At 45.1% G+C, this 16,016-nt stretch overlaps 1 protein-coding gene across 1 annotated transcript in view; it reads left to right on the forward strand.

Annotated features, from left to right (window-relative positions):
• nup214 (nucleoporin 214) overlaps positions 1 to 14,906 on the forward strand; it is a 113,244-nt gene extending 98,338 nt beyond the window's left edge. Inside the window, 3 exon segments of the mRNA XM_048259276.1 lie at positions 911 to 1,056; positions 2,804 to 2,834; positions 14,689 to 14,906. Coding sequence (XP_048115233.1) covers positions 911 to 1,056; positions 2,804 to 2,834; positions 14,689 to 14,719 — 208 coding nt within the window. The 3' untranslated portion in view covers positions 14,720 to 14,906.
• The last annotated feature ends 1,110 nt before the right edge of the window (positions 14,907 to 16,016 follow it).

Genomic DNA, 16,016 nt, shown 5'->3' on the forward strand with positions numbered 1-16,016 from the left:
GTTTGTGTGAGCATCATGGAGGGGAGTTTGTAGTGAGCATCATGGAGGGGAGTTTGTGTAGTGAGCATCATGGAGCGGAGTTTGTGTAGTGAGTTTGTGTAGTGAGCATCATGGATGGGAGTTTGTGTAGTGAGCATCATGGATGGGAGTTTGTGTAGTGAGCATCATGGAGGGGAGTTTGTGTCGTGAGCATCATGGATGGGAGTTTGTGTCGTGAGCATCATGGATGGGAGTTTGTGTAGTGAGCATCATGGATGGGAGTTTGTGTAGTGAGCATCATGGATGGGAGTTTGTGTAGTGAGTTTGTGTAGTGAGCATCATGGATGGGAGTTTGTGTAGTGAGTTTGTGTAGTGAGCATCATGGAGGGGAGTTTGTGTAGTGAGCATCATGGATGGGAGTTTGTGTAGTGAGTTTGTGTAGTGAGCATCATGGAGGGGAGTTTGTGTAGTGAGCATCATGGATGGGAGTTTGTGTAGTGAGTTTGTGTAGTGAGCATCATGGAGGGGAGTAGTGAGCATCATGGAGGGGAGTTTGTGTAGTGAGTATCATGGATGGGAGTTTTGCATACTCGTCATAGGGATGGTTTGCCTCTCGAGCCACACGCATTTATAACAGAGTTATAACAGACAGGTACACACACCTATCTGTCTTAATGACAGTCATAATGCAGTTTAGGAGTAAATGAATGAAAGTGTGTGTGTGTACGTGTGTGTGTGTGGAGCATGAAGTACATTGGAATATATCAAACCTTGAAGTCCATTAAGCCCGTTTCCTATTAACCTACTGACTAGTTCTAATGGTCCACTCTGAGTAGATAGATATTACAGCCTGCTCCATTCTTAGTTCCTGCGTCCTGTAGTGCAGACATCCTTTACAGTGTTGTCATGGTTTTATTCTTTTTCCCCATAGGTTTGCATCTCCTCAGAACACACCCACCTTTGGCAGTATAGCCAATCAGAGTGCTCCGTCCTTCGGGAATCTGGCCCAGCAGAATCCTGGGTTTGGTTCGACAGGAGGATTTGGGTCTCCTAGTGGATTCGGAGGTGGTGGTGGAGGTGAGTGTTTATATACACACACACACACACACACACACACACACACACACACACACACGTAGGGTTTGGAGTCTCATGCTTAACAGTGTATTATGAGAGCTGTATCCATTGACATCTAATCACACAGATGCAGAACTACCACTGCACACACAAACAATATACACACACTCTCACAAATGTACCTAATACACACGCACAGAACTAGTTCCTACACACACACACTCACAAATGTACCTAATACACACGCAGAGAACTAGTTGGTACACACATGCAGTGCCAATGCACATACACCCAGAGAACCCTCATACACACATACAATACAATCACATACATATGAACAAACAAAACAAACACTCATGACCACTTCCACAGAGATTCTGTAAATACAGACACCCACTTCTAATACAAAGAGTTGTGGGAGCACATACAGTCAAGCCTTCTTTATGCGCGCGCACACACACACACACACACACACACACACACACACACATACCCACATACCTCAGTATTCAGGGTTCAGCCACAAACCCACTGAAGCATCCGTGTGTGTCCTCTGTCCTGGAAAGGAGGGTGTTTGTGCTGCGCTCACTATCCACTTATGATGGAGAAGTCTGTATTGGTTGGTCTGTTATGATGATTAGGACAGTGACTAGGAAGTTGAGTTTAGCTGCGTTTGTGTCGGAGGCTGTGGTTGGTTGACCTTAGAAGAATGTGATGGGCTGTTCAGTAAGGACGTAGCGATTTGATTGGCTGTTCTGTTGGGACAGAGGAACATGATTGGATGTGTGGAGGTTGAAATCCCAGCAGCGGTTTCTCTTATTAACCCACATTCTTTAGCCACCGGCCAAACCATACCCACATGCCCACCACATTAAAGCTGCCTGGCCCACTTACACACACACTACCCCCTCCCCAACACACACACACACACACACACTGCTGCTCTGCTCTGTGTGTGGATGTGTGTGTGTGTGTGTAAAGGAGGGGGAGGGGGGTAGTGTGTGTGTGTGTGTGTGTGTGTGTAAAGGTGGGGGATGGGGGGTATGTGCGTATCATATATCTTTCTGGCTGACTGGTTCTTGTTCTGTCTTTCTCTCTCTCCTCCTCTCTCCCTCTCCTCTCTTTCTCTCTTCCTTCTCTCGCTCTCCTGTTCTCTCTGTCGTTCCTTCTCTCTCTCCTCTCTCTCTCACTTGTCTCTCCCTTGTTCTGCCCCCTACCCCCCTTTTATAGATTCTCTGGATTTCAGTGTTCCATGCATCTCTCTCCGAGTGACGTCTGCCTTTGCTCTTTCTTTCCCCTCTTTGTGTCCAGATGTCAGATGTTGATTTCACTACTGATTTTTTTTTCTTTTCTTTTCCTCCTGTCTTTTCAAATGTCTGTTCTTACTTCATGTAATGTGACGTGTTACTGATGGGTTTGGAGGGACTGTATATAAACGTCCCCATACTTGTGGACACCTTACTCTGTGTTGGTTTGTTTTTTTTGTTTCATTCTTTCTTTTTCTTTCTCTCTCTTTATCTCTCTTCTGACACACACACACACACACACACACACACACACACACATGCTTGTTCTAATTAATAACAGCATGCTGTAAGTGGCCCGTGCCCAAAGCCCTGCTCCAGTGCCAACGTCACCCTGGCCCCCGTACAGCCCGTACAGCGCTGGAGCCAATAGTAATGTGCTGCTGTTTGGATGGGATGCAGCCATTTCAGCTACCTCATGTAGCCTTTTCTGTGTCTTTCAGGTTTTACGGGGGGTTTTGGAAGCACCAATCAGTAAGTATTGATCCCATGTGAAAAATGTTTTTTTTTGTGTGAATGTTTGTCAGTCTGTTAACTGTAAAGTGTTATTTGTCTCATACCTGCTGTGATATAGCTTTTTGTGACTAGGTGTGTGTGTGTGTGGGTGGGTGTGTGGGGGCGTGTGTGTGTTTTGTTAGTGATGGCCCTTTTTGACATTCTCTAGATCCAGTGTAAGCACATCACAGGGGACTACACCATTATCCTCTCCATGCTTCCTATTTGTCTACCTTCTCTCTGTCCTCCTCTCTCCTCTTCTCCTCTCCTCTCCCTCTCTCCTCTCCTCTCTCCCCCTCTCCTCTCCCTCTCCTCTCCCCCTCTTCTCTCTTCTCCTCTCCTCTCCTCCTCCGTACCCCTCACTGTCTACCCTTCTCTCCTGCTCAATTGCCTTATTTCTTTTCTCTGTCTTGTCACATGCCCAGCCCCCTCCTCTCTCTCACACACACACACACACACACACACACACACACACACATGCACACAGCTTCGCCGTGCTCCCTGAGGGTGCATTGTGCTGGAATGTATTTGAGTGCTCAGAAAGATGTGCATGCTAAAGCATCAGAGGAGCTCTCCATCCTTCTCCATCCATCTTTTCATCTATATATCTCTCATCTCTCTTTCTCTCTCCCTCTCTCTATTCTTTCTCTCTTCATCTGTCTCTTTATCTCTCTCTTACTCTGTCTGCCTTTACCATCCCTCTCTCCCTTTATCTGCCTCTATTCACTCTCTCCCTCTCTATCTCTCCCTCTGTCTTTTATTGTATCACTCTCTCTCTCTTTATTATTTTTCTCCCTTAATCTCTACATTTCTTCAATCCTTCCTGCCCTTTTCGTCTATGTGAGTTACACACACACACACACACACACACACACACACACACACACACACTAACACACCTCACTACTCCAGTATACTAAAACTGCATCCTACACGCTGCTTACTACTGCCCCAAACACAACTCAATCATCCTAACCTATATAGTGTACACTCACACCTATATAACTCACACCTATATAGTGTACACTCACACCTATATAGTATACACTCACACTTGTATAGTATACACTCACACCAATATATTATACACTCACACCTATATAGTATACACTCACACACCTATATAGTATACACTCACACCTATATAGTGTACACTCACACCTATATAGTGTACACTCACACCTATATAGTGTACACTCACACCTATATAGTATACACTCACACCTATACTCACACCTATATATATACACTCACACCTATATAGTATACACTCACACCTGTATACACTCACACCTATCCTATTAAGCACACAAACGAACTATGCTAAGCCCTATGCTAAGACACTTATTCCTGCTAACTTTAACTTACGCATTGCACTCTACTGCCCAGAATTGTGAAAAAAATACAAAATGTAAGACTACATGATACTCGATTTTCTGGTGTTTCTGGTTACTACCTGGTAACTTTCTACCACCAGATAATTCACACACATCAGTTTTTGTAAGCCTAGGATTGGTCTGTAGTATAAGTTGAACTCCAAACACACACACTTACACACACACGCGCACACACACACGCGCACACACACCAGTGTATCCTCCATGCTTCATGCTGCCTCTCCGTAGATGGTTTATCCCTCTTGAGGATGATGGTGGTGATCTGGCCCAACATGGGAGTGAGAGTCATCACACTCCACCTCATATGTGTCATCACACTCCACCTCATGTGTGTCATCACACTCCACCTCATGTGTGTCATCACACTCCACCTCATGTGTGTCATCACACTCCACCTCATGTGTGTCGTGAACATTACGACAGGTGCTTGCACACTGCCCCAACAAACACCAACAAACTCCAACAAACTACAACAGTTGGGTCAGTGTGTGTGTGTGTGTGTGTGTGTGTGTGTGTGTGTGTTGGATGGAGTTGTTCAAATTTTACATAATATTTTAAAGCCAGTCTTTTCAGTTATTGTCTAGACAGTTTACATGGACACTTTTATTCAGATTCCAATGGAAATAATAGCTCAAGAGGAATAAAAATGAAGCATATAAACACCTTTATCGGAATAGAATTTTAAGAACTTGCACCTGATCAGAACAGAACATATTCCATGTAAACAAATGGTACAAATGTTTAATTCAGAATGGCTTAATCGGAATGACAAAAAGCTGTCCATGTAAACCCACCTACTGTTATTAGTGGGATCCTGAACATTTGAAAGACTGCAATCAACCTCTGCCAACTTTAGAATGTTGGGGATTGTTGTGTATTGTCAGGGTAACTTTAGAATGTTGGGGTTTGTTGGACATTGTCTGGGACACTATAGAATGTTGGCCATTGTCTGAGCAACTTTAGAATGATGGGGTTTGTTGTGCATTGTCTGGGTAACTTTAGAATGTTGGGGTTTGTTAGACATTTTGTCTGGGCAACTTTAGAATTATGTAGTTGTAGTAGTGTGCACATCCCCACCTGACATTCAAAAACTATTTCGCAATCGCAATAACTGTCCGAAACATTGCAATTATATATTTACCCCAAATCATGCAGCCCTACTCTGACCTCTAAACCTGCAGCTGGCATGATGGCTCTGTACCATGGGCTTACAGTCCTGGTGTGTCCACTGTACTCGTATAGAGCTATTGGTTACGGGAAATGAAGCAAAGCTATGTCACAGAATAGTCCAGCTTTTCTCAAACTTCTTTGACCTGAGGCCCGGTCATGGCAGACTTTTGGGTCATAGGGCCCACCTACACGCATGCATTGAATGAACGCTCATACCACCATAAACGCATTGTATGCCTTTATGTATGATGACACCAAATTAGCAAGTATTTCCTCCTGATTGCAGAAGCATTTTTCTGTCGGTCCGTGGTTCCTTGATCAATTGCACAATTGTGCAAAGCAATTTCAAATGAAATAATCAGACGAAGCAGCAGGCATAATTTCACTGCGTGGCTCAGTGGACCAGCAGTGTCCACGTTGCAGACCGGTGCCGGACCGCGGCCCATAGTTTGAGAAATGCTGGAATAGTCCATTGTCTTAATGCCAGTCAACTGTGTGTGTCTCATTCATAATGCCAGTCAACTATTATAACATTAGAATATGCTAATTAATTAGTGGTTACTTGATAAAAATAATGAAAATTAAAAAAAAAAAAATCTGCAAACTCAAAAAACTTGATATGTATCATTACCCTTGATCTGTTGTAATGACACTATTCATATCACATGACCGTGATTTCAAATGCATTGGTATTGTATACATATTTTATGTACATTGAATATATGTACATGATGGTTAGAGCACATATAACTGCCACACATTCGCTTGTTACACACACGGAAATCTTGAGAACCTTGTATTTACTGATAAAATGACGGTATAACAAGGGTCTTGTACAGCAATATGGTGTGCTCACCCAAAGAAGATGTAAGATCTAAAACAAGGGATTCTAGTCACTACGCACGGTCATGGGTGTGAACTGGCCCAGGTTGACCTCTCAGTGGACTTTGTCTCCAACACTGGATAGGTGTGAAGTGTAGGTCCTCAGCTTCTCGTCCTCCTGCTGTTCCGCTACCCCAACCTCCTCCTCCACCCATGCCCCTCCTCAGTGACCCGTGTGTGTGTGTGTTGTGTGTACCCCTAGACAGCCTTTTGCACCTTCCCCAAGGCAGGAAGGAACTTCAGAAGAGAACATTCGGGCTTTTTTTACCCCATCAAGTTTTTCAGCAACATCTTTTTTCTTTTCTTTTTTGTTTTGGTCTGTTTCCTGGTTTTTTCTCTAGGTCTTCTCAGTCCACTTTCGGCGGTTGGAGAAGATAGTTAATGTAGAGACTGCCTGAGAGCTCGACCTACGTGTCTGCAATCAAGCTTTTAACGAGCAAACGAATGAATGCATTGATGGACAAGCCGCCGAGAGGATAGGAAGAGGAGAGAGATGGGGGGGGATACACAAACACATCGTTGGAGACTGAAAGAGTGTCTGTCAAACCACAGGAAGCCTGGCAACAGCCCTTACTAAGGATGAACCGTGGAAGCAAACTGACCACAACCACAATCAGCAGCATGCTAGATAACCTGCAGACGTTGTCATTTATTTGTTATTAAATTTAAACATGAATAGCAGTTGGCAGTAGAAAAGTATGCTTTTATTTATCCAAGGCTCAGTAAGTATGAATTAGCCTCCTTTAAATAGATGGCAGTTTAATGTGTGGTTCAGATTAGAGGAGTGTCTGTTTGTGTGGTACCTCCTGTCTCTGTTAAAGTAGCCTGTGTCCTCATAGATACTTAAATATGCAGGAACTTGAGCAGGATCTTCTGCCCTCAGTTCAGTGTGTTCCCCCAGAGCTCTGTGGCTGTCTTTTCCCAGTTACCCATATGAATGGACTGTCAGAGCTGGTGTGTGTGTGTGCGCGTATGTGTGTGTGTGTGCCCTACCTCTCCATCCAGCTGAGGCAGCACTGATTCCAGATGTGCCTTTTTTCCACAAACGAGTAACCAGGCCAAGACCATCTAATGGAGAGGTTTAACCAAACCACAGCCACAGTCCAAACCACACACACACACACACACACACACACACACACACACACCTCCAATGTATTGATGTAGTTTAAGTTGCCCACAGTTAGCCTGATGAAGCAGAACATTCTCCTCATGAATGATTCCGTACTTGGGTGCTCTCTGAGTTTAAAGCTGTATATTTTATCCATGGATTTAAAAAATAACAATAATGGAAAGCCAAAAAATAAACAATGCCATTTCCACTCCGGGCCGCCTGTAGTCTCCTCATTCTCTGTATTTGGCAACGCTTCAGTGTGCTTCACTAATAGGTTATCTGTGCTGTTTTAATAATGAGCCTGAAGCTTCAGTGTGCTTCACTAATAGGTTATCTGTGCTGTTTTAATAATGAGCCTGAAGCTTCAGTGTGCTTCACTAATAGGTTATCTGTGCTGTTTTAATAATGAGCCTGAAGCTTCAGTGTGCTTCACTAATAGGTTATCTGTGCTGTTTTAATAATGAGCCTGAAGCTTCAGTGTGCTTCACTAATAGGTTATCTGTGCTGTTTTAATAATGAGCCTGAAGCTTCAGTGTGCTTCACTAATAGGTTATCTGTGCTGTTTTAATAATGAGCCTGAAGCTTCAGTGTGCTTCACTAATAGGTTATCTGTGCTGTTTTAATAATGAGCCTGAAGCTTCAGTGTGCTTCACTAATAGGTTATCTGTGCTGTTTTAATAATGAGCCTGAAGCTTCAGTGTGCTTCACTAATAGGTTATCTGTGTTGTTTTAATAATGAGCCTAAGCTTCAGTGTGCTTCACTAATAGGTTATCTGTGCTGTTTTAATAATGAGCCTGAAGCTTCAGTGTGCTTCACTAATAGGTTATCTGTGCTGTTTTAATAATGAGCCTGAAGCTTCAGTGTGCTTCACTAATAGGTTATCTGTGCTGTTTTAATAATGAGCCTGAAGCTTCGTTTTTCTTCCTCTCTCTCTCTCTCGCTCTTCCTTCTCAGTCTCCCCCTTCTCTCTCTCTTCTCTGAATCTTTGTCTATCACACAGAGGCTTTGATCGTGTGTGTGTGCTCTGTAGCAGTGTGTGCCATTATTGAGTGGCAGTGTGTGTGATCGTATGTGTGTGTGCTCTGTAGCAGTGTGTGTGTGTGCTCTGTAGCAGTGTGTGCCATTAGTGAGTGGCAGTGTGTGTGATCGTATGTGTGTGTGCTCTGTAGCAGTGTGTGTGTGATCGTATGTGTGTGTGTGATCGTATGTGTGTGTGCTCTGTAGCAGTGGTGAGGTTTGGGCTGCAGAGTGGAACAGTGTAGGACGTTACCGTTCCGCTTCACCCTGTGTCCATCGGGAGGACTGCTGTTATTTTATTTTTTATGTTTGTGGGGGGTGGCTTCATATCGATAGGACAGTGGAGAGAGACAGGAAGTGGGTGGGAGAGAGAGAAATGGGAGTGTAGCGGTCACACACGAAGAGAGAGATGGAGTGGGATTTGGACTTGACCGCAGACCAGAATTTGGAACCCGAGTCCTCGTGGGCACCAAGACCTAAATATGGTGCTGCGGCCGCATTGTCATGTGGGATAATTTTTATATGTCTCTCATGGAATGTTTAGTATACCTTACATACATGTAGTGAAATCTAATTACCATCCTCTTACTCTGAGCTTTGTGCCATCTAAAACCCCTATGTTGGAATGTTTTGACTTAGGAAAGCTAAGATAACCCCTGTGTCACCAAACTGTGGGTAACCCTCAGGATGGGGGGGGTCGTAAACATTTCTTATCTCTGTTAAAATACCAGATGGTTAGGTGATCACTGGAGGGTGACAACTTGTGATTTTGTGTGGGTGTGTGTTAAGGGTATAGGAGTTGGCTTCACCCACAAATGTGTGGGCTTGTTACTTTGACATTTCATGTGGGTAACATGCTCCTGGCGTCGTGAATAAAGCTGCAGTCTCACACCAGTTGTCTTGGAGTAATTTTGACCACAGTCACGACAGCAGTCGTGAACGCATAGCACTGGTGAGCTGGCGAGCAGCAGCAGACGTACAGCACTGGTGAGCTGGCGAACTTCAGTGTGAGGAAGAGAATTGCGGAGCCTCCGGGCAGAGAAACATTCTCAGCTGCATTGTGACTAGCGAGGACATGCCATGGTCCCCTTTCACCTTGTTATCACACAGAGATACTAAGGGGCGAGCCACAGACTGGTCAGAGGGAAAGAGCCGTTAGTATGTATGAGTGTAGCGGTCACACGCTCTTAACGGCTCTCCCAAACTCAACCACTTGGCTCCCAGATCCTCTAAGTTAAGATGAGGATGCATGAGCCAGTGATGCCAGATATGGATCAGTTCCATTGTCGTCTGTTTGGACATTAAGTTCCCAACAACATTGCTTAGCAACATGGCTGGGCAACATTGTTCAACCCTCCCCCCCCCCCCCCTTCTCTCTCTCTCTCTCTCTGTGTGTATGTGTATGTGTGTATATATATATATATATATATATATATATATTATACTGTATAATATATATATATATATATATATATATATATATATATATATATATATATATATATATATATATATATATATATATATATATACTGTATAATAAAGGTATATATTCTTGTCCTTTTTCTTCTACTCTCTGTAGTCAGCATCAGTGGGTGTTCTCTGGTTGGCTGGTAAATGTATGGATCACATGAAGTGACCCAGAGCTGGTGGTTTCCCAGCAGCCTTTGCAACAACCGCAGCAGCAGGTGTCCCCATCCCCCTCGCTCAAGCTCAGGTGGGGGGGGGGCATTCTGTGGTTAGAAGGCTAATATTAGCCCCCACCAGGGTGAGAGAGTGTAGCCTCGGGGATGAAGACTATCTCTGCCTCTCTATTTCAGATCACTGGGGGAAAGTACTTCAGCCACAAGTGTTGGCTGAATATTTAGATACATTTTTGGAGGACAGATTTAGGCTTGCCTGCCTAGCATGCTGTTGTCTGCTATTGGAGAATGGGTATGGGTAAGGTCCACTGGACTTAATCCAAACCTGTGTAGTGATCTTTTTGCATGCTAGCGTTTGCTAGTAATTAATGTTTACCCATTTTCTTGCCAACATTAGCATTCTAGCCAGCTTTCTGCATTAGCGGGCTGTGATACCTTTCAGGTAGCAGCTGGGTACAGGCCGATAGATAGGCCCGATAGAAGTATAAGACATACATATACATACTCTTTTGATCCCGTGAGGGAAATATGGTCTCTGCATTTTATCCCAATCCGTGAATTAGTGAAACACTCAGTGACAGTGAACACACAGTGAGGTGACTAATCCCAACGTGAGTGAGCTGCCTGCTTGAGCGCACGCGGGGGAGCAGGAGGGGTTAGGTGCCTTGCTCAAGGGCACTTCAGCCGTGCCTACTGGTCAGGGATCGAACCGGCAACCCTCCGGTTACAAGCCACAAGCCCTAACCAGTAGGCCACGACTGCCCTCTATACTCTATAGATATTCACTATAGAGTCCTCTGCTCTCTAGCGCTTCCAGACCTCTGCCCAGGCAGGCGGGCACAACAGCCGATTGGCGATGGCGTGGTTGCCCCTCTGTATGCCCCCTGCCTGCGACTGGCTCTGATGGCTCCCTGGACTGTGCTCCATCTCTGACCGGCGCCCATCAGGCGTCTGCCATGCTGTACCCGCCCACTCTCGCCCTCTCTGCCCCAGGGCACGCCTGGCATTAAGGAAGCTGGATGACGGCTGGAAGGTTCAGCGTATTGTGGGATATGAATAAGGCTGCTTTGGCGTGTGCCAGCTGTGTGTTACGGGGACATGGTTCAGTAGCTTTGTATGCTCTCTCTACCAAGACATTTACCTCCCAGAACTCCGTATCCGTGGCAATGGCATTCCACCAAAAGCTCTTTCAGAATCTTACTTTGGTTGTCATAGCGACTTAATCAATAGATTTGTCATCTGCTTTCAGCAGTCAAGGTTATCCTTTTTCAGACATGTTTGGGTGATGATTTAATTAATAAATAAACCTGCCCAAATGTGAAAATGGAGAAAGAAGAATATGTCTTTGTGTGAGAGCTAGCACACACATATCAGCGCGCTACAGGCTGCCAGTAGGCTGCTTATTCAAACGTTTCATCTCGTACTAGCAAAGCCCCCCTTTGTTCCTCTTAAACTGCCGCTGTCTGAGTTTGTTCGTGTCTCGTATCTAAAATCCCAGCGGTTCCTCCAGCGGTTCGGTGATGGCGATGCCTCCGAGTAGCAAGAGCTCCGCGTCCCTCTGATGTCACCTCGACTCAACTCCACTCTGCCGCTCCTCCCATCGGACCCTGATGTTTTGTACATGAGCCGGTGTCTGAAATCTGAACATGTTGGATCTGCCTACGGCATGCCGGCGCTTACACACACGGACGCCGGGCCAGACAGCGCTTACACACACGGACGCTGGGCCAGACAGCGCTTACACACACGGACGCCGTCCCAGAGAGCAGTTACACACACAGCGGTTACACACACCGACGCTGGGCCAGACAGCGGCCTGAACTGGTGGTTGGGGTTTCCGTATTGCCGAGTCGTATTGCCGAGCCTGGAAGCCAGCACAAATTTATCACGCCCCCAAAATTTGAGTGCAGGAAATTCAGTCCAGAGTCTCTCCATTGAGAAGTCCCTTTGCTGGAGATGTGTTGGGGCCAGTCATATCGTTTGAGCTTCATGCAATGATGGACAGATGAGTGGACTGGACAAGCAAGATGATTAGATTCCGCTATCGCGTCAGACATATAAGCAACCTAAAAAGATTAACAGAAAACGGCATTTTAAGACATTTGACATCCTCAAATTTTGTGGCTGCACTGCAAAAAATAAAATCTAATCAAATCTCTTTGGTATTGTTTTCAGTATGTACCTAGCGCTCTGTCGTAAGATCATTTTGGCTTAATTTAAGAAGACTTCATGCTTCATGCAGACTTTAATGCACTGCCAGACAAATTTGCTTATTTTCAGGATGAGATGTCTTAAAATAAGTCAAACTCTTAAGTCTAATGATTTTAAGGGAAAACGCTGGGTAAGTCTCTTTATACTGAAAACAAATTAAAGTACATTGATATAAGATTAATAAGACTTGGTTCGATTCAAATTAGATAAGCAGTTTTTGCAGTGTGGGGTAGGTTCTGGCTGGCTATAGGCTAGGTTGAAACATGCCCCATAAACAATTTCAAATGGCTTGTTACCAGACTTGAATTCGAGACTTTGAATCTGATTATGCCAGGCTACATGTGGCCCTGATCTGGTTATGCCAGGCTACATATGGCCCTGATCTGGTTATGCCAGGCTACATATGGGCCTAATCTGGCCCAGTGCTGCTGTTATGCCAGGCTACATATGGCCCAGTAGCATTCAGGACCTCTCCAGATTTAAAGAGGCTGTATGTAGAATCTGAGTTGCCTTAAACACACCCTGATGTGTCTGTGATGGCCCTCTTCCATTGACGTGCATGTTATTTGCCTCTTGAGTGGTCATTGCATTAGAGTACGCATCAAAGTTAGCAGGTTAGCATGGTGTTTTAGCAACATGTGAAAATGGTTCTTTCTTCTGTTGCTTTTTGTAGGTGGTTTTTTTTTTTTTTTTTTTTTTTTTAAGCTAAAAATCCTACATGCATCTCCATGAAGTGCCCAAAGCTCTTGAACACTCAAACATTCCGCTCAGGAAAACACCTCATTACAAACTAACTGGCTGGCAACTACAGACACACACACACACACACACACACACACACACACACACACACACGTTTTATCAACTCTGACAGGATGAGTCACTGGTGGACAGTCTCTTTGACTTGTTTCTGGGCAGAATGTGCAAAATGTCTTTTGTTACTTTTAGCAGGTATTTGTGACATATTTAAGTCTGCTAAATTTCACACCGTGTGTGTGTGTGTGTGTGTGTGTGTGTGTGTGCCTGTGTGTTCATGTTATCTGTGTGTGTGCATGAGAACCATTTTTTAGTGAGTGTGTTTTTAGTGAAACAGGCAATGTGTGTGTATGTTTGAGAGAGGCAGACAGTGATGGTCAGGTTGTGATGTTTGAGGTAAAAACAGTGTGTATTTACCTAAGGTGAAGAGCCTCAACACGGCCATGTCAAGGGCTCTGGGGTCACCTGCATCAATGTGTGTGTGTGTTTGGAAGAGAGAGAGTCTATGCTCTCTAAACCAAAACCCTTGAGTGCATGTACTGAATCCGGTTTGCACTAAACTACATGTGTTTCGTATGTGATCACCATGTGGAGCAGAGACACCCAAGTGAAGACTTTTGGTTGAAACGTTTGCTAGTGTTTTGTTTTCTTAAGCAAAAGTATCGCAGGTGTTCCTGCCCTGACACCTTGGGCCCTAAACACACACACCCTTCACCTGTGTATCCTCCAGGTGTGTGTGTTCTTCGTCCTGTGCCCCCCCTGAGTTAGGAGAGCCCCTCTGTTGCTGCTGGTGCAGTGCTATAGGCCCCATGAAAATGAATCATCATTAGTGTCTGGTCTGCCGCGATGCTCTGCAGCTTTCTGGAAGGAGCTCTAATCTGGTTATGTGCCTTTTAAGAGGATTAGTCTCTTTTGTTTACATACCAGGTTTTTTGTGTGTGTGTGTGTGTGTGTTTCAGGAGACATCCTCCTTGGATGTCCTTCCATATGTGCAGTGCCAGTGTAGCATTGACCAATCATGCGTCTCCAACTTTCACCTAAAACTTGGCCTTGCACTGTCAGTGTAACTTATTGGTCTGTCTTGCAGTGAGATGGCACATAGCCCTAACCCATAGCCCAGTAGGAATCACAATGAGATGGCACATAGCCCTAACCCTAACACATAGCCCATGAGACGACACATAGCCCTAACCCTAACCCATAGCCCAGTAGGAATCACAATGAGATGGCACATAGCCCTAACCCTAACACATGGCCCATGAGATGACGCATAGCTCTAACCCTAACACATAGCTCTAACCCTAACACATAGCCCAGTAGGAATGAGATGGCACATAGCCCTAACCCTAACACATAGCCCTAACACTAACACTTAGCCCAGTAGGAATCACTCTGAGTACTCTATGTCCATCACTACACTAACTTGCATGATCGATCAGCACTCATTCATTGTCATGTCTCATATAATGTGATCTCAGTCATTAGCTCATCTGTCCCAGTCCTTCTGGCAGATGCTCTCTTTTCAACAGGCCTCCTCTGCAGTCATTCCGAGTGACCCCTGGAGTGGTGAGGACGGTCCTGTTGCTTGTCAGGTCGTGCCCCGTCTCTAAGCTGTCTAATTGATATCTCTGTGCTTTTCCAGGCAACCCCCAAGATGGTCTGGACTTCGCTGACTCTTGTTTCTCACTCACTCCCCTTTGATGATGTCAACGTTTTGTTTCTCTTAATTTCTTTTTTGTTTTGTTTTGTCTTGTTTGAATCCATCATGGCATTGTTTTAAAAGATGCTATATTTTTTAGAAGCCCATTAAACCTTCCTTGCAGGAATGGATCAATAAAAGGCAAAAGTGTTGTAAACGTGCCATTGTTTTCCTGTCTTGCTTTTGACACGAGTGTTGTTTTCCTGAGCTAGTTATGGGTTTTCTCCTCACGCATACCCAAGTGCCCGACTCCAATCAAACAGAACTGCAGAGCCAGAACTGACTGTAGCCTCCATCACTCAAACATTCAGAACATAAATCGTATTCTAGGAAGTCTGCATTTAGGTTTTATCACCACAAGGAAGGCCGTGCTTCCTATTTTACGTATGAATGCGGACAACAACATGCAAAAATGTGAATACCTTGAGTCCTTACATTATTAAATGATGGTTTAGAAGTTGAGGATGATCTGTCTCCTCTGTCCCTGAACTATGCTGTCAGTCTGCAGTGAGTAGTTCCAAGGTGTACAGTAGCCATTGGTTAGGATTCACGATGGAGTCATTGGTGACTCCTACACTAAGTAATCAAAAGTTTGGAGCACCAAATGCTTTGGCATGGACCGATGCCCAACACATGGACCGATGCCCAACACTTTGGGTCACTCTGTGCCAGGGGTGTGGACTAATACCTCCAGCGGGCTGACGCCCACACGCACGACAGGAAATATACACATACACACAAACACACAGGGACAGATGTATGCCCTCAGTTGTCTGTTAATCCTGTCAGTGTCTCATCTCTCACCATCCTAATTCCTCTGTGCGTGAGTGTACATGTGTGTCTGTCTGTGTGTGTGTGTGTGTGTGTTGCGCTTGGAGATGGCACAGGTTTATTGGCGGTGGTGATATGTTGGGGAGGGGTAATGAGATGTGGGTTGGGAGCAGAAAAAGGTTCCAGCGTGGGTTCAGCAGCAGTCTGTAGATGAGGGCAACATGAGGTAGTCCGGCAGCACTGAGCGCTGTTTTATTCAGTCTGTAGATGAGGGCAACATGAGGCAGTCCGGCGGCACTGAGCGCTGTTTTATTCAGTCTGTGGATGAGGGCGACATGAGGCAGTGCGGTGGCAGTGGCAGCGCGTGCTGTTTTATTCATGCCAGAGCCGGTCGGTCGAGACGTCACGGAGCGGGTCGGTGGTGGCCGGCGTGTTTTATTCATGCCGTAGAGGGACCGGCGCACAGATATCCTCTCAGATCCTGATGGAGCGGAGTGTCA

Source organism: Alosa alosa, chromosome 12, assembly GCF_017589495.1.
Source record: "Alosa alosa isolate M-15738 ecotype Scorff River chromosome 12, AALO_Geno_1.1, whole genome shotgun sequence".
Lineage (NCBI taxonomy): Eukaryota > Metazoa > Chordata > Actinopteri > Clupeiformes > Clupeidae > Alosa > Alosa alosa.